Source organism: Plectropomus leopardus, chromosome 23 (genome assembly GCF_026936395.1).
Source record: "Plectropomus leopardus strain MGB_pleo_1.0 chromosome 23, ASM2693639v1, whole genome shotgun sequence".
Lineage (NCBI taxonomy): Eukaryota > Metazoa > Chordata > Actinopteri > Perciformes > Serranidae > Plectropomus > Plectropomus leopardus.
In genome coordinates this window covers 23,499,285-23,527,215 of record NC_142198.1, presented here as the reverse complement: position 1 = coordinate 23,527,215, position 27,931 = coordinate 23,499,285, and the positions used below count along the sequence as shown (strand labels likewise).

Sequence of the window (27,931 nt, the reverse complement as noted above, 5' to 3'; positions counted from 1 at the left end):
GTTAAAGTTGTTAAAATTGCTCCCGTTATTGCATTATTGCTTTGTTTCCCTTCTGTTTACTGTCGACATGCTGTGGACCTCCACAGCCACCGTAGCGTCATGTGGGCGTGTTTGTAGGGGCGTGGTTTATATGGGGCGTGGTTTGTCTCAGGGCTGCAGGCGGACCTTCTCGGAAACTCCGCCGTTTACAGGAAACCATATGAAGACGGTGAGTACGTGTTCCTCCGACCTTAAAGTCTGTATGTCGATTTTATTCTGAAAATATCTTTAAACTGAGCAGATTCACAAAGAACAAACACTAATAAGCGTCTAACAGTTTATGTTTAAAACAGCTGGTGTACAGATTAAAAGCCTGACTGTTGTGTAGTGCTTCTATAAATATGTTTATTAAGAAGTTATTATAATCGTCACTTTTTACTTGATAACAGCTTTTATGTTTACAGACGGTTTACAAACAGTAAAAACAAAGTGTAACAAACATCTGGTCTGTCTGTATGTATTTATTTTACACACTGCTTATTAACTATTTAAGGGTTTAGCAAAAATTAAAAATAAGAAAAAAGAAAGAGAAAATAACCCCCTAAAAATTAAATTATATATATATTTATACATATATATATATATATATATATATATATATATATAATTTTTTTCTTTAACATAGTTTTAAACATATAATAATTGTGATTAAAAATTATTTCTGGACATTTTTCCATAGTTATTTGATAATTTGTAATAATTGTCTTTTTTAAGACTAATTTTCAGTTAATTTTCAGGTCATTGTTTTCGACGCCTTTGACAGATTTCTTGCAGTTTAATATTTAAATAATATGTAGACGCAGAAGGATAATTAGAGCGTAACATATAGACGGGGAAGTCCACTGCAAAGTGGCAACATGTGACGACTCTGATGAGAAAGCTGGTTGCTCCTCCAAGACGAGAATGTTGGAAAAACATGAATTTATTTAGATGAAACTGTTTTATTCGAGGTTTTTACCGGTTTAAAAGGTCATAAGCATCCAGATTAAAAAGCCACGCTTTGGGGGCGTGGTCACGTTGTCCATCTTTATCATCCGTCTGTGAGTAAAACAAAGTGATGTTTCTTCCTGAAACCACCTGCAGTCTTTCTGAGGAGATTTCTCAAATACCAGAAGCTGCAGTGGCATCTGTCTGAAACTTCCACTGTGGTTCAGTTCAACTAAACGGGTCGCTGCTGCTTTAAAATGGAAACCACAAACGTTTCGGGGTTTTTCTCCTGTGTGAAATAAAGACGAGCTGAGAAAGTAGAGCTCGTGGTTTTGAAACTCTACTCTTGCTTGCAGGTTGAAGGTTGCAGTGAACGACCTCAGTTTATATTCAGAAAGCTGCAGACTAAAGAGTTCATTTCCCGTGTTTTTTGTTTTTATTTTAACTTTTTTTCCACGGATTTCAGGGAATGTTTTTCTCCTAATTTCTTACTGGATTGCTCATTTCTTTCTTTCAACAGGTCAATTTTTTTTTTTTTTTTAAAGAAACCGAGCTGACTTGCTCAGGTTTCAAAGGGTTAAAACTGTTGTCATGGTGTTTTTGGGAATAACGACACCGTCCAGTGATGGATGGAGACGGATGGGATTTGTGGTTGTTGCATCTGGCTGGAAAGGGTGACATGTTTCCATCACTGCTGATCAGAGCCGGAGCTGATCAATCGATCGTTAAAATAGATGCAGAACAATTTCTTTTGCCAATAAACTCAATGAATTGATTTAAAGCTGGGCCTGATGAGGACAGTTTAGTTTCGGGCATCATGATGTCGTGTTTGAGCTGCAGACTCAGAAACTGAACGTCTGATGAGTCACAACAGCTGATCTGATCACTGGTTTAGTCACCAGTGGAGGAAAGTCCCGTGTGATCGCTGCTGATTTATTCAGAAACAATGATGTCTCAGAGTTTTGTTCAATACAGATGTTTGTCCGAGCTGCTCAACGACCCGCTGTGCCTCCACTGAGCCCTCAGACGATCACAGCACTGACTTTATTGTGAAATATTGCTTTGTGGGGCTCGTACGGTTATGAAAATTGAATGTATGCTAAAAGTTTTGGAAAACTTTTGAAATATTGTTTCACAAGCCTGTACAACAGCACATGAAGTGTTCAAGGACCGTTGGAAATTTCAAAAACCAACTATAATTTTACAGTTCCCGGCTGTGATGAATGGGGTCATTTTTGGTGGTTTTTTAAAAACGAAACATGCCTTCCAAACCCACGGGCCTTAAAAAGTGCCGCTTTTTTTTAGAGAAAAAAAATGCAATTATCTTAGGCATGTTTTCATTAAAAATCACCCGAAACCCCATTTTTCTTCAAAAATTGCCAAACATATTTAGAGAGAAAAACAAAATCTTGAAAATAAAAAGAATTTCACCCCCTGCCTCCTCTCACAAATAACAAGCAGGATTTTTGGTTTCTGATACTTTTGGACGATTAAAAATGTAGGTCACAGCCCTCGAAACATAACAGGAGTGTGTGTGTGTGTGTGTGTGTGTGTGTGTGTGTGTGTGTGTGTGTGTGTGTGTGTGTGTGTGTCTCAGAAGCCCTGAAGATGAGTGTGTGTGTGGAGGAGGACGAGGACACAGAGTCTCCAGGATTCAGCTGTCTGTCTCTGAAGAGCGATCAGTCCATGGGACACCCGATGTTGTTCGGAAATAAACCTGCACACACACAGTAAGAGGACAGTTCTCACAACAATAAATTCATTCATTCATTAAAACATCATTTTAAAATTTTCAAACACATTTTTTTCTCAGATGTTTCTACGGAGAGTCGGAGGAGTCGAGGAGTCAGTCTGTGTCGAGCTGCAGTGATTTCCCTCCAGACTTCAGCGATGAACCACAGCCCTCATGTACAGAGTAAGACACTGCAGAGCATTTCTAGGATTTATTTTTATTTTATACTAATTTTCAGAAATAAATAATACCTTCCAAACCCACGGGTCCACAGGTTTGGAGGGCATGTTTTGATTTTTTTTTTTTTTACAATTCTTGTTGATTTTTTTTTTGTTTTTTTATATATATATATATATATATATATATATATATATATATATATATATATATATATATATATATATATATATATATATATATATGATTTTTAGGTTTTAAAAGTTTTGGGATTATTTTTTTCTGTAAGGAAATTTTTAGATTTTCTTTTCTTTTTCAAATGTTTACTTTTTTCCCCTTAAAACCTGTTCTCTATTACTTTTATGTCTGTTTTTGGGGCCTTTAAAGAAATTTACTTTTTTTCTCATTTTTTTTTTTTTTTTTTTGTGAAATTTTTAAAGAAGGTATGTCCTCCTAACCTGCAGACTCACCAAAATAAAAATTATGAGAATTACACCATTTATCACAGCCAGAAGTGTCTCACACTGTTTGATTTACTGGTTTTACTGGAAGAAACTCTGAAAACAATAAAAACTGGTTTCACATCAGGAACAAGAGCAGGAAAAATGATCAACAGTTACAAAGAAACTGGATTCCAGTTTAAAGGAAATGGTCCGATACCTTTTTTCTGTTTTGTAATTTCCTGTTCGAGTCGACGCAGAAACATGTTTCTGTGTTTTATTGTATTTTTCTCACCTTCACGTTTGCGTTCATGTTTCTGCAGGAGGAGGAATCAGTGCTGTAATGCTGAGGAGGAGCTGCAGAGACGGGACTGTACAGACTGGTTCACCTCGAACTGGGACCAGTCTGGTTCACCAGGAGGAACATCTGGACCCCAGACGCCCAGTCCGACCGGCTCTGCAGGAGGTAAAACACAGTTATCAAAAGTTAATAAGAAGGAAATGATCTGGAAAAAATCTAATGAAATTGCAATGAAATTCTGACTTTTTTTAACCTTAAGAAAGTTTTAAAAAGTCATAAATGTGCTTTGCCTAAAGCAAGAATCTCGTTTTACTGATTCGTCACATTTAGACAGGAAAGTAATCGATAAACAAATGATCATTTTGTGGGTTACGACGAAGTTTTCAGGCACATTAAGGAAAAATATATTTTTTTGAGACTTTGAGAAGAAACTCGTAATGTTATGAGAAAAAAAAAATTCATGGGTGAGGTAATTTTTCTGATACTGAACAAAAGTTTATTTATGAAGCCTTAAAAATAATTGTGTTTCTTCCTTGTGGATTGAAGGTCTGCAGGAGGTTTTAGACGAACATAAGATCGACCTGAGGAGCAGATGTGAACGTGTGACTGAAGGAACGAGTGAAAGAGGAAGTGAAACCCTCCTGAACAGGATCTACACTGAGCTCTACATCACAGAGGGACAGAGCGAAGACGTTAATACCCAACATGAGGTGAGACAGCTTGAGATGGCGTCCAAGAAGACCCTCCATGTAACTCCGATCAAGTGCCACGACGTCTTTAAAGCCTTACCTGACCAACAGAAACGCATCAGAGTCGTTCTGACGAACGGCGTCGCTGGCATCGGAAAAACCTTCACGGTGCAGAAGTTCACTCTGGACTGGGCCGAGGGTTTGGAGAACCAGGATGTCAGTCTGGTGGTTCTGCTTTCGTTCAGGGAGCTGAACTTGATCAGAAATGAGCGGTTCAGTCTCCTCTCGCTGCTCCATGTTTTCCATCCAACATTACAGAAGGTCACAGCAGAGGAGCTCGCCGTCTGTAACGTTTTGTTCATCTTTGACGGCCTGGACGAAAGCAGACTTTCTCTGGATTTCAACAACAGTGAGGTCGTATCTGATGTCACACAGACGTCATCAGTCAACCTGCTGCTGACAAACCTCATCGAGGGGAATCTGCTGCCCTCGGCTCTGGTCTGGATCACTTCCCGACCCGCGGCAGCCGATCAGATCCCTCCTGCACGTGTTGACAGGGTAACAGAAGTACGAGGCTTCACCGACGCCCAGAAGGAGGAGTACTTCAGGAGGAGAGTCGGCGATGAAGAGCTGTCCAGCAGAATCATCTCACACATCAAGACATCCAGGAGCCTCCACATCATGTGTCTGATCCCAGTCTTCTGCTGGATCACGGCTACAGTTCTGGACCACATGTTGACCACAGAGCAGAGAGGAGAGCTGCCCAAGACCCTGACCGACCTGTACGCCCACTTCCTGTATGTTCAGATGAAGAGGAAGAAGCAGAAGTACTCAGAGGCGAGTCCGCAGGAGCTGACGGAGGCCGATAAGGAGGTTTTTCTGAAGCTGGGGAGGCTGGCGTTTGAACATCTGCAGAACGGAAACATCATGTTCTACAGAGAAGACCTGGAGCGATGCGGGCTCGACATCACGGAGGCGTCGGTGTATTCGGGAGTCTGCACGGAGATTTTTCGGAGAGAGAGCGTGATCTTCCAGAGATCAGTGTTCTGCTTCGTCCATCTGAGTGTTCAGGAGTTTCTGGCCGCCGTTTATATTTTTCATTGTCACACAAACGGAGACAGCGAGACTCTGGAGGCGTTTTTGGGGAAAGAGTGGGGTCGATATCGCAGCTGTGACCCATCTTTGGACGTCTTCCTGAGCAAAGCCATGGATAAATCCCTGAAAAGCCAAAATGGCCACCTGGATCTGTTTGTCCGCTTCCTGCACGGCCTTTCGCTCGAGTCCAACCAGAGACTCTTACGAGGAGTTTTGGGTCAGACGAAGAGCAGCGCCGAAAGCATCCAGAAAGTGATCCACAACCTGAAGGAGATCAGCACCTTCGACACGTCGCCCGACAGAAGCATGAACATCTTCCACTGTCTGTGGGAGCTAAACGACCGCTCGGTGCATCAGGAGATCCAAAAGTACCTGAAGTCTGAGGACAGATCGGAGAAGAAACTGTCTGAGATCCACTGCTCAGCTTTGGCCTTCATGCTGAAGACATCAGAGGACGTCCTGGAGGAGCTGGACATGAGGACGTTTAGGACGTCAGAGGAGGGGCGACATCGACTGATCCCAGCTGTCAGGAACTGCAGGATGGCTCGGTAAGTCCAGGAAGGACCGTCTAGGATTTGACGGCATTGGGGACTCAGTGCAGACCTCAGATGGGGGTGTCTTCCGAACCCCCAACTGAGGTCTGAGGTTTGAAAAGCATGTTTACTTGCAAATGAAAATAAATGAAATAAAAATGAAATAAAATTGGGGAATTCTTTATTTTCCTTTGAAAAAATATTTCTTTCATAGATTGTCTGATTTTCTAGGTCTCAGTCGTCCTGAATAAGGACTCAAAACCACCAGGATGGTTTTAAAAACTGCTGCTTTACAAATTATAACAATGTTATTAGTCCCACATACTGATAAAAACTGGTGCACTCGGACTCTCAGCTTTGGTTTAATAATCACTCATTCTCCTTCAAATCTGCAGAATTTCCTGTTATCAACTTTTTGAGAGGCACTGTGAAGTCTTGGCCTCGGCGCTGAAGTCCAACCCGTCCAATCTGAGAGATCTGGACCTGAGCGACAGCAAACTGCAGGATTCAGGAGTCGAGCTGCTTTCAGGTGGACTCAGGAGTCATAACTGCAGACTGGAGACGCTCAGGTCAGACATTATATGTGTCTATTCAGAGTTATGTTTGAATACAAATGTGAAGCTTCTTAGTCATCTGCGTCACGGTATATTGTAGCAAGAGGTGCTGAATCAGCAGAAGACATTTCAAGACATACTTTTTGTATTTTTCTATTCTTTGGATTTTTTGGGTTGACGTTAATATTTGATGATGATGTTAAATGTTTAGGAATTTGTTTTTCATTTAGATTGTTTTGTCTTTTTTCTTTGAAGGTTTTTGACGTTATTTTTTTAAACTTTCTTTTTTTCTTTGAAAAGAGTTCATCACCCAACAACCTGCACATTTTTCCCTATGTCTTGATAATGTTCAAGACTGAGGACATACCTCTCTACGTGGCTGAGCTCGGCTTTTCCAGCGTTTTTTTTTTTTTGAGGATATTATTGTATTTTATCCAAAAAAAAAGATTTTTTAAGAAAAATTTTGTTTTGTGTCGTGTCTGTTTGGCTTTTCCAGTCTCGTTGGCTTCACACTTTACTCTTTGGTTTTCATTCAGATTAAGTGGCTGCTGGCTGTCAGAGATCAGCTGTGCTTCTCTGGCCTCGGTCCTGAAATCGAAAGCCTCCCGGCTGAGAGATCTGGACCTGAGTAACAACAAATTATACGATTCAGGAGCAAAGCTGCTGTATGCTGGACTGGAGAGTCCACATTGTAGACTGGAGACTCTGAGGTCAGTCAGTGTTCAGTTCTGTCCTGAAATTAATATTTTAGAAAACTGTAAACAAAAATCAAGCTTATTGCACTGTTACACACTTAATTTTATAAACCAAACAGGAGCTGCTCTTTTACTTTGTATTCTGCAGCAAAGGAAACTACACTTCCTAATTAGTGTTTGTTTACAAGCTTTAATTAGTCAGCTTATAACTTCACTAAGGCCAAAAAAACTCAAAATGTGCTTTTTATGTAATTGTAAATGCTTAAAGTTGCAAAGGTGCATCAATAGCTAAAATACAAATAAACAGATGTTTACAATTTCTACATTTTAACAATTGTGTAGTTTGTGATAAAATTAGCAAAACACAAAAACATTCTGTATTAAAATGTGTTGTTTTTGCTTTTTTTTTTTCTTTAATTAGTTTGAGGTATTGCAGGTTGTCAGAGATCAGTTGTGCTTCTCTGGCCTCAGTTTTAAAGTCCAACACTTCCCATCTGAAAGTGCTGGACCTGAGTTATAACGGGATAAAGGACTCTGGAGTGGAGTTTCTGTGTGCTGGACTAGAGAGTCCAAGCTGTAGACTGGAGACTCTAAGGTAAGACGTATTCTATTCTGTTCTTCAAAATGTTGAAAATATTTTGTAAGACTGTTGCCTTTAACTACATGTTTTGTTTTTTGTTCAGACTGAGTTTCTGCAGCTTGTCAGACTTCAGTTGCAGTTTCTTGGCCTCGGCTCTGAAGTCCAACCCATCCCATCTGAGAGAGCTGGACCTGACTGATAACAGGCTGCAGGAGTCCGGAGTGAGGCTGCTGTCTGCTGGACAACAAAGTCAACAATGGAGATTGGAGACTCTGAGGTCAGTCAACATGCATATAGAGAAAAATATAGTTTGCACAGGACTGTTTGAGTCAAAGAAAACTTTGTTTCAATTTTCAATGTGATATTCGGAAGTATGACTCTGTTCTGGGTACACTCTGCTCTTCCTTGTGCCTATATGGAAATACAAGAGCACATCTCTGCCCTTCCATGTGTTTATGTGTAAAGCCTCAAAGGTGAGAAAGCACCTCTCTGCCCTTCCTTGTGCCTACATGGAAGGCCTGAGGCAGTGAGAGCAAACCTCTCTGCCCTTCCATGCGCCTGTGTGGCTGAACTTGTACTAGGGTGATGCTGAAACTATTATTTAATCGAGCCACAGGTGGGCCACTGAGCCAATCACACAGAGAAGCCTGTGATTATGTGTTTGTATTGACTTTGTTCTTCTTCCCTAAAGGTTGACGTGAACATTGAATGCAGCTGAAAGTTTTGAAAGGTGAGTATTTCTCCTTGTCTGAGACATATAGAGAGAGACATATTTTTAGATTAACAAATTTTTGTCCATTAATATGCTCAGAAATCACAGAAAACAGGTAATTTGACTTCTAGAACTTGCATGAGAATCAGCTTGTTTTAAGCTTTCTTCACTATGAAAAATCTGAGAAATTCATTCTTAGAGCATTCATTCTTAGAAACGTTCAAAAAAATTTTGTGAAATGTTATAAAATTCAAGAAACGACCCAAAATCTTAAAAATTTGCTACAATTCCCAGTTATGTCTTAAAATCCTAAAAATGTTGTAAAAATCCTAGAAATGTTGTGAAATCCTGAAAATGTCAGAAAATCCTTGAAAGGTGATTAAGTCCAAGAAATATCCTAAAATCCTGGAAATGTCCTAAAATCTGAGAAACATCCTAAAATCCTAGAAATGTTTTAAAATCCTAAAAATGTTCTAAAATTCTCAAAATGTCCTAAAATTTGGGAAATGTCAGAAATCCTTAATATTTCCCGAAATCTAAGAAATGTCGTAAAATTCTAGAAATGTTCTAAAATTTTAGATATGGCCAAAAACGTGCTAAAATAAAAAAAAAAATGTCCCAAAACTAAAGAAATTTCCATTAGTCCGCTTCAAACAGGAATGGCTTTTTGCTATTATAGCAAAGTTTTAATGCAGCCAATTTGCAAAATTTTAAATAAATACAATCTAAAAAAAAATGTGTTGTTGAAGTCATAGTGCACAGCGTAGCTCTGTGGGTCCGTGGCAAAAACTGAACTTATGTTTTCATCAACCAAAGCAAGAAAGGGATGGTTTTTTTTCTAAAACACATTTAAATAGAAATTTTTATGACATCTGAGCATCTCTTTTTTTGTTTCAGTTTCCGGAAACGTTGACTGAAAAGGAAGAACATCCCATCAATAGTTCTATGGAAAGCAAAGAAGTCGAAAATCCAGAGGGCTCATAAAGAATCGCAGCATTGCTCCAAGCACCTTTTACCTTTGAACTCTTCAACACTAAACTGAAGTGCAATAAATTATAGAATATATACTGTGATTGTAGATGTGGTAAACTTTTGTGACTTTTCTTGTCATGTTTAAGTATTTAGGCAATTCTGTTTTTGTCATTTTAACAAATACAGTAAAATTGATAGTGAAAACATCTTAATGAAAATACATCATGTTATGATTATTCTATGGTTTTATTCTAGATCTATATGCACTGTTACTGCACTTTTCTGTTTGTCCTATTATTTTGTCCTTTATTATTATCCGTATATATTTTATTCATAAAAGAAAAATCTCACAATAAAACCCAGACACATCTTTTGAAGATGTATATGAATTTGTTTCAACAAAACTTTGAGACGTATTTAATGTCTTTCATTGACAATTTATTTAAATAAATATGGTATTTTATCGGTTTATTTGACATATTCATGTAAAAAATACATGAACTATTTATTCACTGCTTAAATTAGGCTTCCATTTTTCAAAACATTTTAAGTTAATTATTTTGTGAGCACCTCTTAAGATAAATCTTTGACTGCTCTGCAAAGGTCTGCGGGCTAATAGGAAATTATTGGGTTTTTTTGTTGTTTTTTTTATGATGACCTAAACATGTGAAGTGACTCACATGACATTTTCTTGAGAATAAAAATCAGTTTCTTTCGTTATTAGGGCTGTTAGAAAGGTTAAAGGAATTTTTAAGGTTTTTCTTACTTTTGGAACAAAATGTAAAACTCGAAAATTTGATTTGACAAATAAAGCTTAACATGCAATGAAGTAAAGCATATTTCAAGAATAATTTGAAGTTAGTTAAAATCAGGGGATTGTTTCGAGCATTTGAAGATATTTGCGGCATAGCCCAGACCTCTGTATGAAACAAAATAATCACAGTTTTTTTTAAAGAAAACATACCCAAGATAAAAAATACAACAACAAAAAGCTTTTTTTTTGTGTTTTTGGGGGGATTTAAAATAAATCATTTAAATTAATTAATATTATGCTGTGCCACTTATTTATCAAACGCATTTTTTAAATATTTCTGCTTTATTTTAAATAATATTTGCTTAAGTTGTTACATTATTTTTAATCCAACTTTTAATTCCAAGCAAAATCAATCAGTGTTAATGACTCTCTCTAAATCACAATAACAGATTTGAGTGTAGAAATCTAATTTCTGCGTCCAGTTCTCTTTATACATCCATGGGCGAAACAATTTATTTCAGAGTTTTGAGTGAAAAACACACGGATGTCACCGGGGGAAATGAGCAGAGGAAGTAAAATGATTTAGTGCTTTTTAAAGTCAAGTGTTCAGCATAAATAGATGTTTCATTTATCATTTGTGAATGAAGTGGGAAGCATTTTTGTTTTTAGTTTTTTTGTCCTTTAGTTTCCTGTTGGGAGACACTTTACGACTTGTTGGTTTGATTTGGTCACTTCCTGTGTGGAGAACCACTTCCTGCCAAAGAACAAACAGTTTTTCAGTGAGCTCTGAGTGAGTCAGGAAAGGGTTAACCTCCACGTTCAGCCTGCCATCAAACCTGTTTGTACTCGCAGGAACATTTCTGCCTCAAAGCAAAAGCTTCACATCTGCAGTCTTTGGGCTCAGCAGCTCACCATGTCTGTGTCCAGATCTCTCCGCAGGTTTGGACTCTGCTGCTCTCGGCCCCAAAAAGTCTTCACGGTGAGTTCAAGTTTCCAGACATCTGCGACTCATTTTAACACGGAGAGACTGAAAGTTCATAAAGATTCTTAACTTCGATATCTGCTGCAGAAATGATCATTTTCCTCACAACTAACGGTCTGAAAATCTTTATGTTTGTTCACACATCTACAGTTTAACTAAATCAGCCTCTAACATTTCTGCAAATGAGTCAAAAATCTGCTGAGCGTGTACTGTTACTACTAACACTATATTTTGCATCTTACTCTAGTAGTACCTCTAGTACTGCAACAATCAGGGGTGTTTCTAGGGTTTTAGATCATTTTAACAAAATTTAGTCAAGTATTCTTGAAACGCTGGGGACGGATTTTTTTAAATGTTAAATGGGAATACAACTTTAAATGGCTGTATTTTGTATTTATTTTAAAGCTGATTTTTAAAGAAAAACTGGGCCACAGGTTTGAAATTTTAGGGGAACAAAAAATCTACAAAATGTTTGGTGATTTTTAAAAGCATTTGGTGATTTTTATTCTCTAAATGTTTTTTGCTTTTTTTATATTTATTTTAGCTGATTGTTTTTTTTTTTATAAGAAAACTTATGTTTTCTGTAAAAAAAAAAAATATTTTTGGTAATTGTTCTCTCCTTTGATTTTTTTGATGAGTTTTACTCTTTCAAAATTTTTGGGTCAGCGTTTAACCCTAATTTTTTGTTTTTTAAACAAAACATGCCTTCCAAATATACAGGCCTGTGGGTTTGAAACGCACATTTTCTTTAAAAAATGTCAGGAGTTTTTTTCTCCTTAAATTTTTGCTTGCTGATTTTAAAAATCTTTTGTCAGTAGTATTTCTTTACAGTGTGAGACAGAAGTACTCTGTTGTGACATGCAGCTGTACACCACATACCTGTCTCATGTCTGTCTCTGTCCTCCAGCTCTCTGTCTGCGTCTCTCAGCTTTTCTCTCTTTCTCAGCTGCATTGTTTCTGCGGCCACACCTTTTTTTATCTGGAAAATGATCAAAATGAGCGTTTTAAGGTTTGGTGAGGTTTAAAAAAACTTGACTGTGTGTCTCACATGAATAAAAACAGAGGGGTGTGTCGTCTTTTTATGACTGAAAGGTTTATGGTTTGTAGAAAAAATATGCAAATATAAAAACTTGTTTTCCCTCTCAGGCCAGTCCGGTCTGGTCCTCGTGTGTCGTCTCCAGTTTCAGCAGTCGACCTCCATCCAAAGGTGAACCATAAACTCACCACAGCTACATCTGTATTCTGTAACCTGCGCACGAGACAACGCTTGTACAACACTCTCAGTACGTTGCATTCAGAAAGTTCAGCGTTACAGAGACTTATGTCAAACATTCCCGTAATGTTGCAGAGAATGTTTGTTAAATTAAATTATTAATTATTATTATTAAATAAATTAAATAAAACGTTGCATAAACGTTCTTTAAATGGATAATAATCCTCGGGATGCTCTGTGAACGTTACAGTCAAAACATTTCTCCTGTAACATTCCAGAAACTTCCAGGAAACGTTCTGTTATCGGAACGTTATGTTCCAGCTGAGCAGGTGGGAGCACAGGGGTACGCCACTGTATCGTCTGCATACAGGATATAAAACTAAGTATTAACTGTTTTCTAACCGTAGAAAACGATAGAGCGCCGATGAAACACTGAGATTTGATTGTTAGTATCAAAATAAAGTCTTCATCGACCAACCGAACATTATTTTGACAAATAAATGCAAAACTAGACAAAGAATAGAAAATGCTGGATATTAATTATTTGTGCGTCGATTTCTTACGTGTCGTTATTAAACCTTCTGTCTCTGTCTCTCTGTCTCTGTCTCTCTGTCTTTGTCTCTGTCTCTCTGTCTTTGTCTCTGTCTCTCTGTCTTTGTCTCTGTCTCTCTGTCTCTCTGTCTCTCTGTCTTTGTCTCTGTCTCTCTCTCTTTGTCTCTGTCTCTCTGTCTTTGTCTCTGTCTCTGTCTCTCTGTCTCTGTCTTTGTCTCTGTCTTTGTCTCTGTCTCTGTCTCTCTGTCTTTGTCTCTCTGTCTTTGTCTCTGTCTCTCTGTCTTTGTCTCTGTCTCTCTGTCTTTGTCTCTGTCTCTGTCTTTGTCTCTGTCTTTGTCTCTGTCTCTCTGTCTCTGTCTCTCTGTCTTTGTCTCTGTCTCTGTCTCTGTCTTTGTCTCTGTCTCTGTCTCTCTGTCTCTCTGTCTCTGTCTCTGTCTCTCTGTCTCTGTCTCTCTGTCTTTGTCTCTGTCTTTGTCTCTGTCTCTGTCTCTGTCTCTGTCTCTCTGTCTCTGTCTTTGTCTCTGTCTCTGTCTCTCTGTCTCTGTCTTTGTCTCTGTCTCTGTCTCTCTGTCTCTGTCTTTGTCTCTGTCTCTCTGTCTCTGTCTCTGTCTCTCTGTCAGATGTATTTGTCCGTTACAGCCTCGGTCGGCCGGTCCTCTCTCTGCGTCTCCCCACGGGTCGGCAGTGTCGTTTCACTCTGACGCCCATGTTGACCACAGTCGGCGACCTGCTGCGAGACATCAAGGCGAAGGACCCCGGGGTGCACTTCGCCACGCTGCTAAACGGAGGTAACACTCACACATGAAATTTGTTCATTACTTCTTAAGTTGCTCATTGCCATCTGTGCGTGTATTTAACGATAGCAACAGGAACGAATCCATGAAGCCTTTTTTTCCTTTAGATGGGCAGAGAATCTCTTCAGCCACTTTCATGGAAACGGTTTTAAATAAAGATTTTCAGCTGGTCATCAACGACGTCACACACAGCGTTTCCTCGCTTGGACAAGGTACAACCACAGAAAAAGTCATTCGTTAGTTAGATAAAGCTAGCTTTAGTTTTCAGAGCTAATTTGGTGTAAAATAAATATATATTAATATCTGTTTTTTTAAAAATATATGTATAACTTTTAAAAAAATCGTAGGTGGTCAAATGTTTTCTGTTATAAGTTCGAGTCAGTTAAGAAGATTTTGAGACAGCGAGGTCGAACTGAGTGTGAAGACAGCGATCTTCAGGAAGAACAGCTGATGTTTCTGATGAAAACCAGACAGGAGGGACAATTAAAGCGTCTTTTAATGCTATTCGTCCAAACGCGTGTCCTTCAGAGTCGTCTCACGAGCACGTGCTGGGCGTGGACGATATGAAGTACGTGGTCCGCCTTCTGCACTCGGCTCTGAGTCTTCCTCAGCAGCAGCTCCTCAAACACAACCAGCTGCTGATCAGACAGGAGCAGCTGAGAGAGCAGCTGCAGCCGCTCCAGCAGGTACAAATACCACAAACACCAGACTACAAGTACTGCCAGCACTTAAAACTTGTGTTTTACGTTGATTATTAGTAAAATTCAAACTGGGCAACACGTTTTTCCACTTTATTTGAAAGAAATTTTAATAAATAAATGTTGTAAGTGTTAAGGAGCTAAATTCCTCTTGTGCTCAATACAGCTACGTGCTTTGTGTGTGTGTGTGTGTGTGTGTGTGTGTGTGTGTGTGTACAGGCAAAAGTGAAGATAGCGCAGGCGGCGGACAAACGAGCGTCCATACTGGGGTGGGCGGGGCTTGCCTACCTGTCCCTGCAGGGAGGATTCCTGGGTTACCTCACCTGGTAATGAGCCAACCTAATAAACTGATAAATAATAAGAATAAATAACAAAATAATAAATATTCAAAATTAATAAACAGAATAAAAATAACAAACTAAATAAATAATGATAATAAATTTTATTTGTAGGCACCTTTCAAAACATGCCTGAACATTTCTACAAGCCATGGATAAAGTACATTTTTACATTTTTTATTTTTTTTACGTTTTTTTTTTTTTGCTTTGGTCAATGTGTCAGTAAGTTAAGGCACAAAAATGACTTGATTACCGTTAGGAAACGTGATCAAGCCAAATCATGATTTGGCTTACAAAACCTGTTTTTTGCACATTCTCTACATCATTTTGTGGATATGATTCATATGAAAACATAAGCCAACATTTCCTTCTGGGGACTGGTCGGTTTGCACACACACACACACACACACACACTCAGGTGTCCCGTATTCATGTTTTTTAATTTTTTATTTTTACGTGTGTGTGGTCAGGTATGTGTTTGCGTGGGACGTCATGGAACCAGTCACCTACTTCATCTCCTGCACCACCAGCATGATCTTCTTCGCCTACTACATCCTCACCAGACAGGTAAGAGCCCTCTGTAAGAATCTGCTCTCAGCTCAGGGAGTGTGTAGTAACCGTGTGTGTGTGTGTGTGTGTGTGTGTGTGCACGTTTGTGCAGGATTTCATCTATACGAAGGCAAGAGATCGTCAGTTCCTTCACTTCTTCCACCAGAGAGCATATGGACAGAAATTCGACGTTCAAAAATACAACGAGCTCAAAGACGAGCTGGCCAAGGTGATGAACACACATATTCATGTACTTCTATCTTTGTGAGGACCCTTGTCAGCATGATGCATTACAAAGTCCCTTAGCTCAACCTTAACCCTTTGAAACTTAGGCAAACTGGATACATTTTTTATGAGGGCATTTTAACAAGAGGTGTTTAAAAACTTAAACTTAGTTTTCAGATCATTTTCTTGTCTTTTACTTTTACATTTAAAAAAAAATAAAAATGTTTTTTTTGCAATTTGCTGGACATTTCTAGCCAAATGCTCACTGCATTATTTTCAGAATAAATCAAACCAATTGTATTTTTCATCTATTTAATATTTTATCATTTTTAATTAATTAAATCAAACTCATTAATCATAAATTGTGTTTTTATTTTTCAGGTGGAGAGTGATCTGAGGAGTCTGAGGGGTGTGATTCGGCAGGTGGATCAGCCTCAGAGAGACACCTGAAATTTGACTTTGTTCTGTTGTTGTGACATTAAATGTCTTGTTTGCACATTTTTGCACGTATTGTTTCTAAATATGTTTTTTTTATCCATGCTTCTGTCAGTTGTCTCAATGAAAGACAGTAAAATATCAACTACATTTTCTAAGTTCTTATCCTGCGTCTCTGCAGCATCTCTTGGTATTTGTCATGTACAAAAATTATTTTTTAAAAGTATATTAACACTTTAAAACCTGAACAATCAGCTCAATTTCTTCCAAAAGCATGGATTTTAAATATTTTTTAATATTCTATCCTCTCTCTTTCTCTACTATTTTTAAAATGAATTAAATTTTGTCGCCTTTTTAACATTTTTTTTTTTTTTTTGAAATTTGTTAATTGCCATCTTTCTTCCATGTTTCTGAAGATAATTAAACCTGTTTGTTCAGCATTCAAAGGGTCAGTTCTGGTTTTCAAGTTTAAGTTTAGATATTTTTGTTGACACATTCTACACCTAAGAACATGTTTATGTTTTATTTTTGAATATATATATTACACCAGAAATATTACGTTTCAAGATATGAGATTAAACTTTAATAATTCTGAGGGAAAATGTTTTATGCAGTTGCAGTATTAAAGTACAAAGTAGGAAAATGTGCAAATTAGTATTTTCTTAGTGAACAAAACTGCAAAAACATGTTTTAATTCATTTAGAAATTTTTTTAATTCATTTATAAAAAAACATTTTATTTATTGACAGTTGTGGAAACAGATTAGCTATAAACACGTTAGTATTTTATTTTCCAGAAACAGGAAAATAGATTTCATTGGACACAGAATGACATTTTAATAAAATCAGTGAACAAATTTAAAGTATTTGATTTTTAAAACATGAAAATAGCTTGCCTCTTAACAAGGTGTGTGTGTGTGTGTGTGTGTGTGTGAGAGATCAGGAGTTGAATTTGGTGACGGCAGGCCAACCTGTGTGAGTTCTGATCCACTCAAAGTAGTGAGCGACCTGTCAGAGAGTCAAAAATCATTTTAATAATAAAACCCTTTAAAACATGGTGGTCAGCTGACTTTAAATATGTGTTTTCTATGTACTGTATGATTTCTTTACTTCTGAAAATACATATTTTATCTTTGCTCATATGCAGAGGATATACCTTCCTGTTTTTATAGTATATACATTTCTACCTATAGATATTAGTATATTCTTTTTATTATTATTAGTATACATGTTTTATATATATTTTGTGAATATTTTTACCGACATAAATATGTATTTTAAGTACTTTCCCCTATGTACCTAAGTATGTGTATTTTTTTATGTATTATATTATATTATATTATATTATATTATATTATATTATATTATATTATATTATATTATATTATATTATATTATATTATTTACTGAACTCATTGACAGGCATCTATGTGGGAGATGCTTTTATTTTACAAAAACAAGAAGCAAGTTGACCTTTTAAAAAAAAAACATGAAAAGAAGGTAATGAGCAACAAAAGAAAAATGACCCAAGTACAGGACAAAAATAGAAAGAAAAAATGAGAAAAAATAATAAAATTAATAATAATATTTTTTAAAAAATAAAATTATTAAATATTAATTTTTAATAATTCTGAATATATATTTATGATAATTATGAACTGCATGGTAACCAGATCAACCTCCAATTGAGACAGGCCTTTATTTGGGCCTGGGCGTATATACGTGTGTGTGTGTGTGTGTGTGTGTGTGTGTGTGTGTGTGTGTGTGTGTGTGTGTGTGTGTGTGTGTTACCTGTGTATAAACTCCGGGGAATCCTGGCGCCCCGCACCTCTCTCCCCAGCTGACGATGCCCCACAGGTATGAAACACCCAGTTCATCCTCACAGACCAGCGGACCCCCGCTGTCCCCCTGACAGGAGTCCACACTGCCGTCCAGATCACCTGCACACACACACATTACCACCTGCACGTCTATAAAGCAGCGTGTGTGTGTGTGTGTGTGTGTGTGTGTGTGTGTGTGTCATGAACACGCCCACCTGCACACATCATGCCCGGTTTGAAGCGATCTTTGTAGAATCTCTGACAGTCGGCGATGAGGGAAACGTTGGCCCACAGCAGCACCTGAGCCGACCTGCCCTCTGTCAACACACAGTGACGTCACTGACGTAATTATTCTTTTATTCATTTATTTTGGCAGGCTCTTGGGTTTGGAATGTCTTTTGCTTTTAAAAATCACCCAAAAGATCGATAACATTAAAAAAGAAAATTTTAAAAAATCCCCAAGAATTTAAAAAGAAAAAAAAATCCACAAGAAATCGCCATGTTTTTATTCACCATTTAAAAGAAAAACAAAAAGCTAAAAAAGTTTTAGAGAAAAAAAAAATTAAAAAAAACACACAAAAAATTCAACAAAATATTTAATAGAAAAGAAAGTTGACAAATTAAAAATAAATCAATAAATTAATCTTGAATGAACAAAACAAAAAATAAATCACAAAAACTTCATAAACGACAATGATACAATTGCCAAAAAGTTTTAAAGTAAAAAGGAAAAAATCTGAAAAGAAAAACAAAATCAACAGTTAATTAAAAAAATAAAATAAATTAAATAAAAATATTGGACAAAAATTTATGAAAAAACACAGTAAGAAAGAAAATAAAACAGGTTGAAAACAAACAACAAGCAGATTTAAAAACAAAAAAAAAACAAGCTTAAAAAACCTAAAAATAAAAATCACTGGCGTCACTAAAGCGCCGGTTGGCGAGGCTCGTACCTTTGGTGCGGCCCCACCCCGAGATGCTGCAGGTGTGGTTGGGCTGGAAGAGGTGGGTGGACCAGGGGACGCAGACGGCGCTGACGGCCGGGTTCTCCTCCATACACTTCTCCTCAAACGGGAGCTTCTTCAGCTCCACCAGAGCGATGTCGTTCTCGTAGGTGTGGGCGTTGTACCTGAAGGATGTTCGACAAAAACACGTGATTTTCTGAAACCTTTTAGCTCACGTTTGCGTGTTTTAGGGTCAAAGTTCACAGAGACGAGTACTTTGGGTGGATGTGGATCTCATGAACAGGAATGATGTCCGTCGTGTTCTGAGCGCGAGTCTTCCTCCAGAGAGAAAACTTGACCCTGAACGCAGACGGGTTCGGCCTGGTGAACACACACACACACACACACACACACACACACACACACAGAGTCAAGACAATACAACGGCCAAAACTTTTAGTACTACGATTGTTAATGACGTTAAAATGTCTTAAATTCAAAGCAGGATGGCACGACCACTAATAAATATGAAAATAAAAAAATAATTCAAATCCTCATTTTAACTACTTTATATACTGTTGGAAATAATAATAATAATAATAATAATAATAATAATAATAATAATAATAATAATAATAATAATATAAAAAAAATAAACACATAACAAATCATTTTTAAACAATTGCTGAATTTAAAAAACAAATTACTATATTAACAACAACCACTATATTGTATTTGTATCTACTGCAGGGAATCTCAGCTTTCTCTGACTGGGGCCAAACGCAGCAGCCACAGACGTGCATGTTTCTGGGATTCTGGGACATTTTTAGGTTTTGACATCATGACAGAAACCTGGCATTTAAAGGGTTAAATTTCTGAAAATGAATGAGTTTTTGTTATTTATGATTAGAACTGATGTTGGCTAAAAATAAACTCAATGAAAGTAGAAAATCACATTTCTGTAAAATATTTTTTAAAGCTTGTTTTGAAAAGATTTTGAAAAGTGCGTTTTGTGCACACAGTGAGCGAGTGATATCAAAGCGGCACTAAGGGGTTAATCTCCCATGTTTTACTTTGAAATGGAGGCTAAAATTAGTCAAACAGACGTTGAGGAAGAGACGCAGCATCCCACCTGACGCAGTGAGCAGCAGTGATTACCCAGCATCCTCCGATATAAGCGCCTCCACAGTCGATCTTTCTGCGCTCCTCCAGAGCGATCTGCCACTGGATCTGAGTCTGCAGAGGACGAAGAAATCATTTTTAACAACAAGAAAAGTCAAAAATCAACAAACTAAGAGCACAGCATCTCCCGGATATGAATAAATAGCAATAAATAAATGCATTTTAAGACTAGTAAAAATGTTATTTTTCATGAACACGTCCACATGATGTTTTTTCTGCACTTTAAGATAAATCATGAGTGAAAACAGCCGTCGTCGCCGTGCTGAGCTGCTCTGCGTCGCAGCGGCAGCGTACCGACGACAGAGGCTCACACAGATGAACTGGAGAATTTGGAAAACAGTCAGACCGGCGTGTTCGTGACTGACCGGGTTCGCCGGGACTCCTCCCACCACTCTCTTGAACCTCTTGCCCTGTTTCCGCTTGTCCTCCTCCACGTCGTCCACTGTGGTGGCGTTGGGAATCCCGCAGTACAGCTTGGACTCCAGATACTCTCTGTCCTTGTCCATTTCTGCACACACATGCACACAGATGTTTGAGTCCTGGAAATGTCTTAAAATCCTGGGATTCATCCAAAAAACTTCCTTGAATCCTAAAAATGTCCTCAGATCCTAGAAATGCCATAAAATCTTAGAAATGTTCTGAAATCCTGGGAATGTCTAACATCTTAAAATACATAAAAAAGCATCCTAGAATCCAAGAAATGTCCTAAAATCCTGGAAATGTCCTAAAATCTGGGAAATGTCCTTTAATCCTAGAAACACCATTCAAATATCTTAAAATCCATAAAACATCCAGGTACCCAAGAAATGTCTGAAAATCCTGGAAATACACTTAAAAACATCCTAAAATCCTTTAAACATCTTAAATCCTAAAAAGGTCATAGTATCCAAGAAATGTCCAAAATCCTGCAAATGTCCAAAAATCCAGGAACTGTCCTTAAATCCAGACCATAACTTAAATCAAGTAACTGGACAGCCGTGGGCGATGGCTGTAATTCCCAAACCCTTTTCATTAATTTGCTCCTTTTGCAGTTTTTCTAGTTTCAGGAAATCCAAATGTTGGTAGCACATGTCCACATACTTTTGGCCATTAAGTGCACCACTATTACTGATATTCTGTAAGTGTCACCATCCCGGCCACATACCTTGTTTTGGAGAGCTGTACACTGAAATAAAGAAGAAAAAAACATTATTATCGTCACCACAGTGAAAGGCTGAGCCAGCTGCTGTTTCGGCTTCAGTTCACCTGAGTTTTCGTGGAGTTGCCGCGACGCCTCTGGCTCTGCGGAGAGCAGAAATATGTTCAAATTACTACAAACACCCAGAAAGTCACACAGATGCTGGGAAACTGTCTGAATCCACCAGCAGCTTCCCACTTCAAAGTCCGATGATAACAAACCAGAAACACACAGCAACCGACGGAGCGTTTTAACAGGTTATTTCCTCGTTGCTGTTGGTTTTTTTAAACTTATTTTTTAAGTATTTATTTATTTATTACTAAATTTTAAATAATCACTGTAATACTTTTCACTCATTTCTTGATCATTTTGGGGTCATTTCCTCTTTTGTTAATTTTAGTCCTCTCCCATATTTGTAAAAGAACGACGACCAATTGGCCCAGGTTTCAAAGGGTTAATTAGAAGTTTTTATAGTTATTAAATCATTTTATACTCATAGTCTTTGATGCGTCTGCTTGTCTGCGAATTTAAAAAACAATAAAAAGTACATTAATGAAAAGATGCAAGAAAATTAAAAAAACAACAAAAGGAAAAAAAAAACAACAACAACAACCGTGCAAAACAACAAAAGTGCTGAAAAAAAATCAGGTTTCAAAGGGTTAAAGCTGAGAAAAGTGGTTGTAATCTCGGTTACAGAGACACAGCTAACAGCTGCTGATGCGCTGTTTTCCCAAAATGTGATCTTTTGATCTGATTTTAATGTGTGTGTGTGTGTGTGTGTGTGTGTGTGTGTGTGTGTGTGTCTAACTGTTGTTTGTCCGAGGTTTGAAGGCTTCGTCCTCGCCATCCAGACAGTCGATCTGTCCGTCCCCGAGCGCCTCCTGGTGGACACACACACCTGTCTTACAGCGGAAAGCGCTGCCCCTGCAGCCTATAAAACACAATGTTTCGATGTGAAAGACAATTCAGATGTCAAATTCGTTAAACTCACGTGTGTGTGTGTGTGTGTGTGTGTGTGTGTGTGTGTGTGTGTGTGTGTTTTGTGTACTTTCGCAGCACATCTCGTCACTGCGGTCGCCACAGTCGTCGACTCCGTCGCAGGTCTGGTTTAGAAACACACACTTTGTGTTTGCACAGGTGAAGCCGCACTCTTCCTCTGAAACACAAAGACGAGAAAAAAGCAGGTGAAGTAAAAAAAGATTTACTAAAAAAAAAAGATTTAGTTAGAGAGCAGGATGTTGACACAAAGAGGCGTTTCCAGGATTTGAGGACTCATTTTAGACCTCATTCTGGATCAAAAAGCTCTATTTTGATGTTTTTTTAAAAAGAAAACCTGCCTCCAAACCTGCAGGCCTGCCAAAATAAAATAAAAGTTGCCCAAAATGCACCATTTTTTAAAGCCAAAAAACTGTAAAAACAGAAATTATTGTAGGATTTTAAACTGACGCAGAATCGGTACGTACTAACCTTTTGGTGCTCGCGAAGCCTCGTAACAGGTTGCCGTAGCGACCATCCTGCGGCCGATCCTGTGCTTCACGTAGATTTCACACTCAGCCAGAGAAGTTTCGTAACCCTGACAGCGGACGCTCACACAGCTTCTCGGCAGCCGCTTTTCGCCGTAGCCGGTCGGCAGGGAATAATACGGCACAAGGCCAGCCGTCGCCGCTCCGCTGGAGGCCAAACACGAGTCAAACTGTCGGTGCTTGTTTTACTGATGTCGCTTCGCAGGAATAATAAACTTACGGTCAACGTTTCAGACTGTTCTTATTCATGATTAAAGTATGCAAAATACAAACACGAGTTAAAGCTGTATACATGTAACCATGTAAAGTGATTCATACTGGTTCATAAAAAAGTCCCCTATAGACGACCCCGACAGAGGTCCTTGCTAAGACCTTAGTGTCCTCTCCAAAAATCCCAAAAAATTGTGAAGTCCTAGAAAGAAATGTCCTAAAATCTGAAAAATTTCCCCAAATCCCATAAACATCCCAAAATTCTAGTAATGACTTAAAATCATCCGGAAAATATTCCCAAATCCCAGAAACCTCCCAGAAAAGTCCTAAAATCCTAGAAACATCCTTAAGTCCCAGAAACGTCCTAAAATTCAAGAGATGTCCTCCAATCCAAGTAATTACCTAAAATCCTAATAACATCCAATAAATCCCAGAAATCTAAAATACCCTAGATATCTAAAATGTCCTAAAATCCTCAGATCGTTATAAATCCTTTGAGTGGCCCCTGGCCTCCTGTCATTTTGTAAAAGTGGCCCCCAAACAAAGCTGAGTATCTCTGCATTAAAGTAAAAAGAGGTCTCCTCTCACAGTGGACTCCCGTGCTCCTTGCATGCCACGTTAGCCGCCGCCATGTTCCACATCTTCTTACACACCAGCAGCTCCTCGCCTTCGTCGGAGCTCCCGTCAGGAACGAAGACTCGGATAACTCTGGTCTCTGGGTCGATGGAACTGCTGAACTTTGGGTAACTCGCTGTGGAGAGACAGAAATTAACGTGACGTGAACTCGAGGTGTAACAGTGATACTTAAAATATTATAAGAAACTGAATGTGTCCGTGAGAGCGAACCGTCACAAAGTTCCCCGAAGTGGGACATGACGGGTCTCTTGGTCCGACACGAGACGGCCATCACCTAAAAAACAGATTAATATTGTGTCAAATAAATGAAAAATTTTGCCTTTTTTTTTCATAAAAACACATTTTCATTCCCAAAAATAAATCACTTTGTTGATGAGTGACAAGTGTTGCACTTTTGGAATCAGCAGCTGTTCAGTTTATTTTAGTCTCTTTTCTTCTTCCTGTTGTGATAACTGTGTGTGTGTTGATGCATGTGTCCTAAATGTAGTCCAGATTGTGTATTTGAGTGTAATCAGTGAATTTGCAGCTCAGCTCCTACAATAAGTCTAAAATACACTGTGGAAACTAAATAGTTACATTCAGACTGTTCAGGTCCAAAAATGCTCCATTGAAACCCATTCAAACTGACATTTTTGATCCCACAGCCATCAGAGCAGAAAAACAGGACTTGTATTATTTCTGGGTGTCATTCTGGGCTTTGGACTCTGAATTTGTCATTTTGACTATTTTCCACCTGATGAGGTCATTTTGACCATATTTGGCATATGGAGGAAATACATGCTATTTCCACTAGGTGACCTGTCACAGTCAATGTAGCTGCTGATCACTGACATATCCCAGACTGTCAGCAGCTACACTCACACACTGACATATCCCAGACTGTCAGCAGCTACACTCACACACTGACATATCCCAGACTGTCAGCAGCTACACTCACACACTGACATATCCCAGACTGTCAGCAGCTACACTCACACACTGACATATCCCAGACTGTCAGCAGCTACACTCACACACTGACATATCCCAGACTGTCAGCAGCTGCACTAACACACTAAGGAGGAGGACACTCAACATACTTGTGTTTTTTTTGTTTGTTTGTTTACATGACCTACCTGGCAGAAGGAGCGGTACCTTCGACTGTCCCGCCCACAGACGGCGGCCGCGTTCTCGGCGGGACACATGTAGGGGACTTTACAGGAGCATTGTCCGCTGATGCAACGCTCCCACGGAAGACAAAACACCAGGTCACATGACTCACGAGTGTACCTGATAAATGTTCAACGGTAGATACACAGATTATTACAATGAGCTACAAAAATTGATCGAACTCAAGTGGCAGTAAGACTTAACCCTCTGAAACTTGAACAAACAGGCTTTATTTCTTTTAAAAACATTGGAAGAAAGCAATGAGCAACTTATGAGGAACTGACCAGACCATTGTTGAAAAAAACAACTTTAACCATTTAAACCCTGAAAAAAATGGTTTGATTTTTGGAAAAAAAAAAACACTGGAGAAAAGACAGTGAGCAACCTGGCCAGAAATGTCAGACAAATTGCAAGAAATTAGTTGATTTAGAAAATAATTTGCAAATAAGTTGCACGAGAACAAGACTGCAAACAAGCGCATAGCCTTAGCATCATATGAGCTATCAAAGCAAAAAAATATGGCAAATATTGCCTGAAAATACCACTTCAAGCATAAAAACTTTTTTTTTTTGTTGGCGTAAATGAGAGTTCTGGGTTTTTTTTAATTGATGTTCCATTAGGCGTATTTTAATTTGTGTAATTTGAGAGTGAATGACCAGCCTATAGTCTTTGTGCACTGCAGCTTAAACCGGTTATAAATTAGCGCAGTAAAGACTTCCGACTCAATCAAGATGAATTTAAGAATGTAAAAAGGCAAAGACAAATAAAACACACTTACTTCTTTTCCAGACACTCAGGTGATCCCAAAAACTCGTCTCTCTCAGGTGACTCTGGCGTTGTCAGGGCGGGGTTGGAAATCAGAGGGGTTGGGGAAGGTAATTGTAGGATATCTGTGATTGTTGGGATTGTTGAGATCGGTGTGATTTTTGGGATCGGTGTGGTTTTTGGGATCGGTGTGGTTTTTGGGATCTTTGAGAGAGATGGGGTTTCGTGGTTCGGTGGGAGCGGGTGGATCTCTGGGAACTGCGGCGTCTGCTCTATCGGTGGTTGATGCCAATGACCTGAATGCTGCAAGAGCTGAAAAAATACAACAGACTCAAAGGAGCAGAATATGATTACGAGCTTCATCTTTGGCTCTGGCTTTGCCCAGATAAACTTTTACGCAGACGATACACAAGTTTTTATCTCTGAAAGTACTTGTTGCTTGTTAACCCTTTGAAACCTGAGCGAACAAGCTTGAATGCTTTCAAAAACAAGAGAGGAAAACAATGAATAACTTAAGAAATGAAACAAACACTTGGAAGATTATTAGTTTATTTATTGGTAAAATGTATTGAGAATATAATTAAGATATTAGAAGATTCCCAGACAATAAGCAATAAAAAAAGAATGAAAAAAAATTTTAAAAAAGAAAAAGAAAAGCAAAACAAAAACAAACAAGAAAAATTGTGAAGCTTTTTGTATTTTTTTCCTGTAACATAGTTTTAAATAAAAAATAATAACTATAGTTTTGTGACACAGGATGGTTACACAGCAAACGGCCACAGGCTGGAATCGAACCCCGGCCGCTGCGAAGGCCTCAGCGGGTGAGCTAAACACCGCTCCATTTCTTGCTGTTTTGGTCCATTTCTTGTTAAATTGCTTGTCGCCAAATCAAGCCAATTTGCTCAGGTATCAAAGGGTTCAGGAACATCAACACATGGTTGGAAATTCAACTTAATACAAGTGATAAAAACACATAAAAGTACAAATATATAAGAAGACTTTTGAACATCTTAAAAAAAACAAGAGTAAAAGACAGCGTGAGTTAACTTACCGTTTCAACGTGAATGACAACAAGAAAAAACAAAAACAGAGAAACTCCGGCTGACTTCATCCTAAAAAACTCAAACTTTCTGGGTTCCTCCACAATTCAGCGTCTTACAAAAATAATAACAAATATTTGAGAGGGAATAAATGGCAGCAGATTCAGACAGAAAGACAGTTATTATCTGTCAGGGAGCGACGTGACTGATATGTCCTCTGTCCACTGATGATGTCACCGATCAATCATTAGCTCGTCTCGATCAATGTGGACACAAAACACACAAACATGTGAACACAAATTGATTTAGTTAACTCTTGTACTGTACTGCCTCGTACAGAGTCGGGGGAGGGGAAAACCCATATTCCAGTAACCGCAGAAAGCCAAATATTTGGGCGGCACAGTCTGAGCCAAAAGTGGCTGCTTTTGTTTTCCTCTATAGGAAAGAAAAGTGCCGATCAGGTCAATTCGACGCTCAGATTTGCATATTTGTGTTAACCCAAATAGATTTTTTTTTAAAACAAGGGAAAAGTTAAAAAAAAAAAAAAAAAAAAAGTTTTTTTTTTTTTTTTCCATAGTGGCATCATGACAAAAACCTGGCATCTTCAGGGTTAAAATTCTGAAAATGAATGTATATTTCATATTTCTGATTAGGACTGATGTTGGTTAAACAAATGAACTCAATCAAAGCAGAAATTTCACAGTTTTAGTTTGAGTTTAGTTTGACTTAGTTCAGGGTTCTGCTGTTCACATGATCGTGGTTTAATGGACATTTAATAACGTGGAACCATCACTAATGTTATTCATAACACCTGTGCAGGTATCATCATCTGCTGGGAAATGATGCATGCTGGGACAGACGACCCTGAACAGGATGGAAGTACAAATAAGTTAATGTTCAACAGTGTATCAATAAAAAAAGTGTTTCAAAATCGCTGTTTGCTTTATCTGTGAGGCTGCTGGGCTTTCCTGCATGTGCACACACACACACACACACACACACACACACACACACGATCAATAAAATGAATCAATCAGAGGATCAGACTGCGTGAGTGTGTCTGTGCATCCAAACTTCAAGACAAGACAGTAACAGACTGGTGATAACATGGACTTTTTACTTTAGCAGTAAAAACCCTGATTGAGATGCACATCTCAAAGTGCTGTTTACATGACCAGAGTGCACAAACGAAACTACATTTGGTTATTATTATATTTTTTAAATTCTTTTTTTTCTTAACCTTTTGAAGCTGATAGACATCAGTGCTGCATTCAGACGCCTTTCACAAGCATTTAAATAATGAGTAAATAATCAGCAACTTGGTATGAAATGTCTCAGAAATTGCAAAAAAAAAAGAGAGAGAGAAAAAAGGCAAAATTAGAAAAGTCAAAGTCATATATATATATATATGTATATGTATATACTGTTTCCATATTATTATCTATTATTCTTATTTTTATTTAATTTGACCTTTCTTTCAGATATTCCCTGTTTTTGATC

General features: G+C 38.1%; 3 protein-coding genes and 1 long non-coding RNA gene across 6 annotated transcripts; 2 read left to right on the top strand and 2 right to left on the bottom strand.

The window, feature by feature from the left end:
* Window positions 1–121: 121 nt before the first annotated feature.
* Window positions 122–9,823, top strand: LOC121962504 (NLR family CARD domain-containing protein 3-like). 2 transcript variants are annotated; one of them, XM_088073399.1, is made up of 11 exons: window positions 125–208; window positions 2,564–2,696; window positions 2,780–2,881; window positions 3,639–3,781; window positions 4,163–5,948; window positions 6,329–6,502; window positions 7,024–7,197; window positions 7,604–7,777; window positions 7,866–8,039; window positions 8,454–8,492; window positions 9,372–9,823. In XM_088073399.1, exons 2-10 carry the CDS (start codon window positions 2,575–2,577, stop codon window positions 8,461–8,463), a joined length of 2,859 nt encoding a protein of 952 aa, XP_087929525.1. In that variant the 5' UTR covers window positions 125–208; window positions 2,564–2,574; the 3' UTR covers window positions 8,464–8,492; window positions 9,372–9,823. The 2 variants fall into 2 exon arrangements, with proteins under 2 accessions (XP_087929526.1, XP_087929525.1); XM_088073400.1 differs by lacking the exons at window positions 6,329–6,502; window positions 7,024–7,197; window positions 7,604–7,777; ... (1 more) ...; window positions 8,454–8,492; window positions 9,372–9,823 and having other exon boundaries at window positions 122–208; window positions 4,163–5,952.
* Window positions 368–12,322, bottom strand: LOC148185800 (uncharacterized). Of its 2 annotated transcripts, XR_015775689.1 has the most exons (4): window positions 12,062–12,322; window positions 11,113–11,227; window positions 3,611–3,772; window positions 368–2,683 (listed from the first exon to the last, which is right to left on the bottom strand). It is a non-coding gene; the product is annotated as an uncharacterized LOC148185800 (long non-coding RNA). The 2 variants fall into 2 exon arrangements; XR_015775688.1 differs by lacking the exon at window positions 11,113–11,227.
* Window positions 10,959–17,573, top strand: LOC121962503 (calcium uniporter protein, mitochondrial-like). Its single transcript, XM_088073501.1, has 9 exons — window positions 10,959–11,179; window positions 12,329–12,389; window positions 13,568–13,735; window positions 13,849–13,953; window positions 14,270–14,427; window positions 14,659–14,765; window positions 15,248–15,344; window positions 15,439–15,555; window positions 15,933–17,573. Exons 1-9 carry the CDS (start codon window positions 11,114–11,116, stop codon window positions 15,999–16,001), a joined length of 948 nt encoding a protein of 315 aa, XP_087929627.1. The 5' UTR covers window positions 10,959–11,113; the 3' UTR covers window positions 16,002–17,573.
* On the bottom strand, window positions 16,675–26,622 carry LOC121962086 (complement factor I-like). Its single transcript, XM_042512280.2, has 17 exons — window positions 26,443–26,622; window positions 25,405–25,703; window positions 24,593–24,746; window positions 23,688–23,751; window positions 23,430–23,592; window positions 22,576–22,778; window positions 22,157–22,264; window positions 21,917–22,039; window positions 21,177–21,212; window positions 21,076–21,096; window positions 20,297–20,439; window positions 19,882–19,985; window positions 19,026–19,130; window positions 18,759–18,934; window positions 18,021–18,122; window positions 17,777–17,925; window positions 16,675–16,993 (listed from the first exon to the last, which is right to left on the bottom strand). The coding sequence occupies exons 1-17, from the start codon at window positions 26,500–26,502 to the stop codon at window positions 16,925–16,927; spliced, it is 2,079 nt and encodes a 692-aa protein (XP_042368214.2). The 5' UTR covers window positions 26,503–26,622; the 3' UTR covers window positions 16,675–16,924.
* Window positions 26,623–27,931: the final 1,309 nt, after the last annotated feature.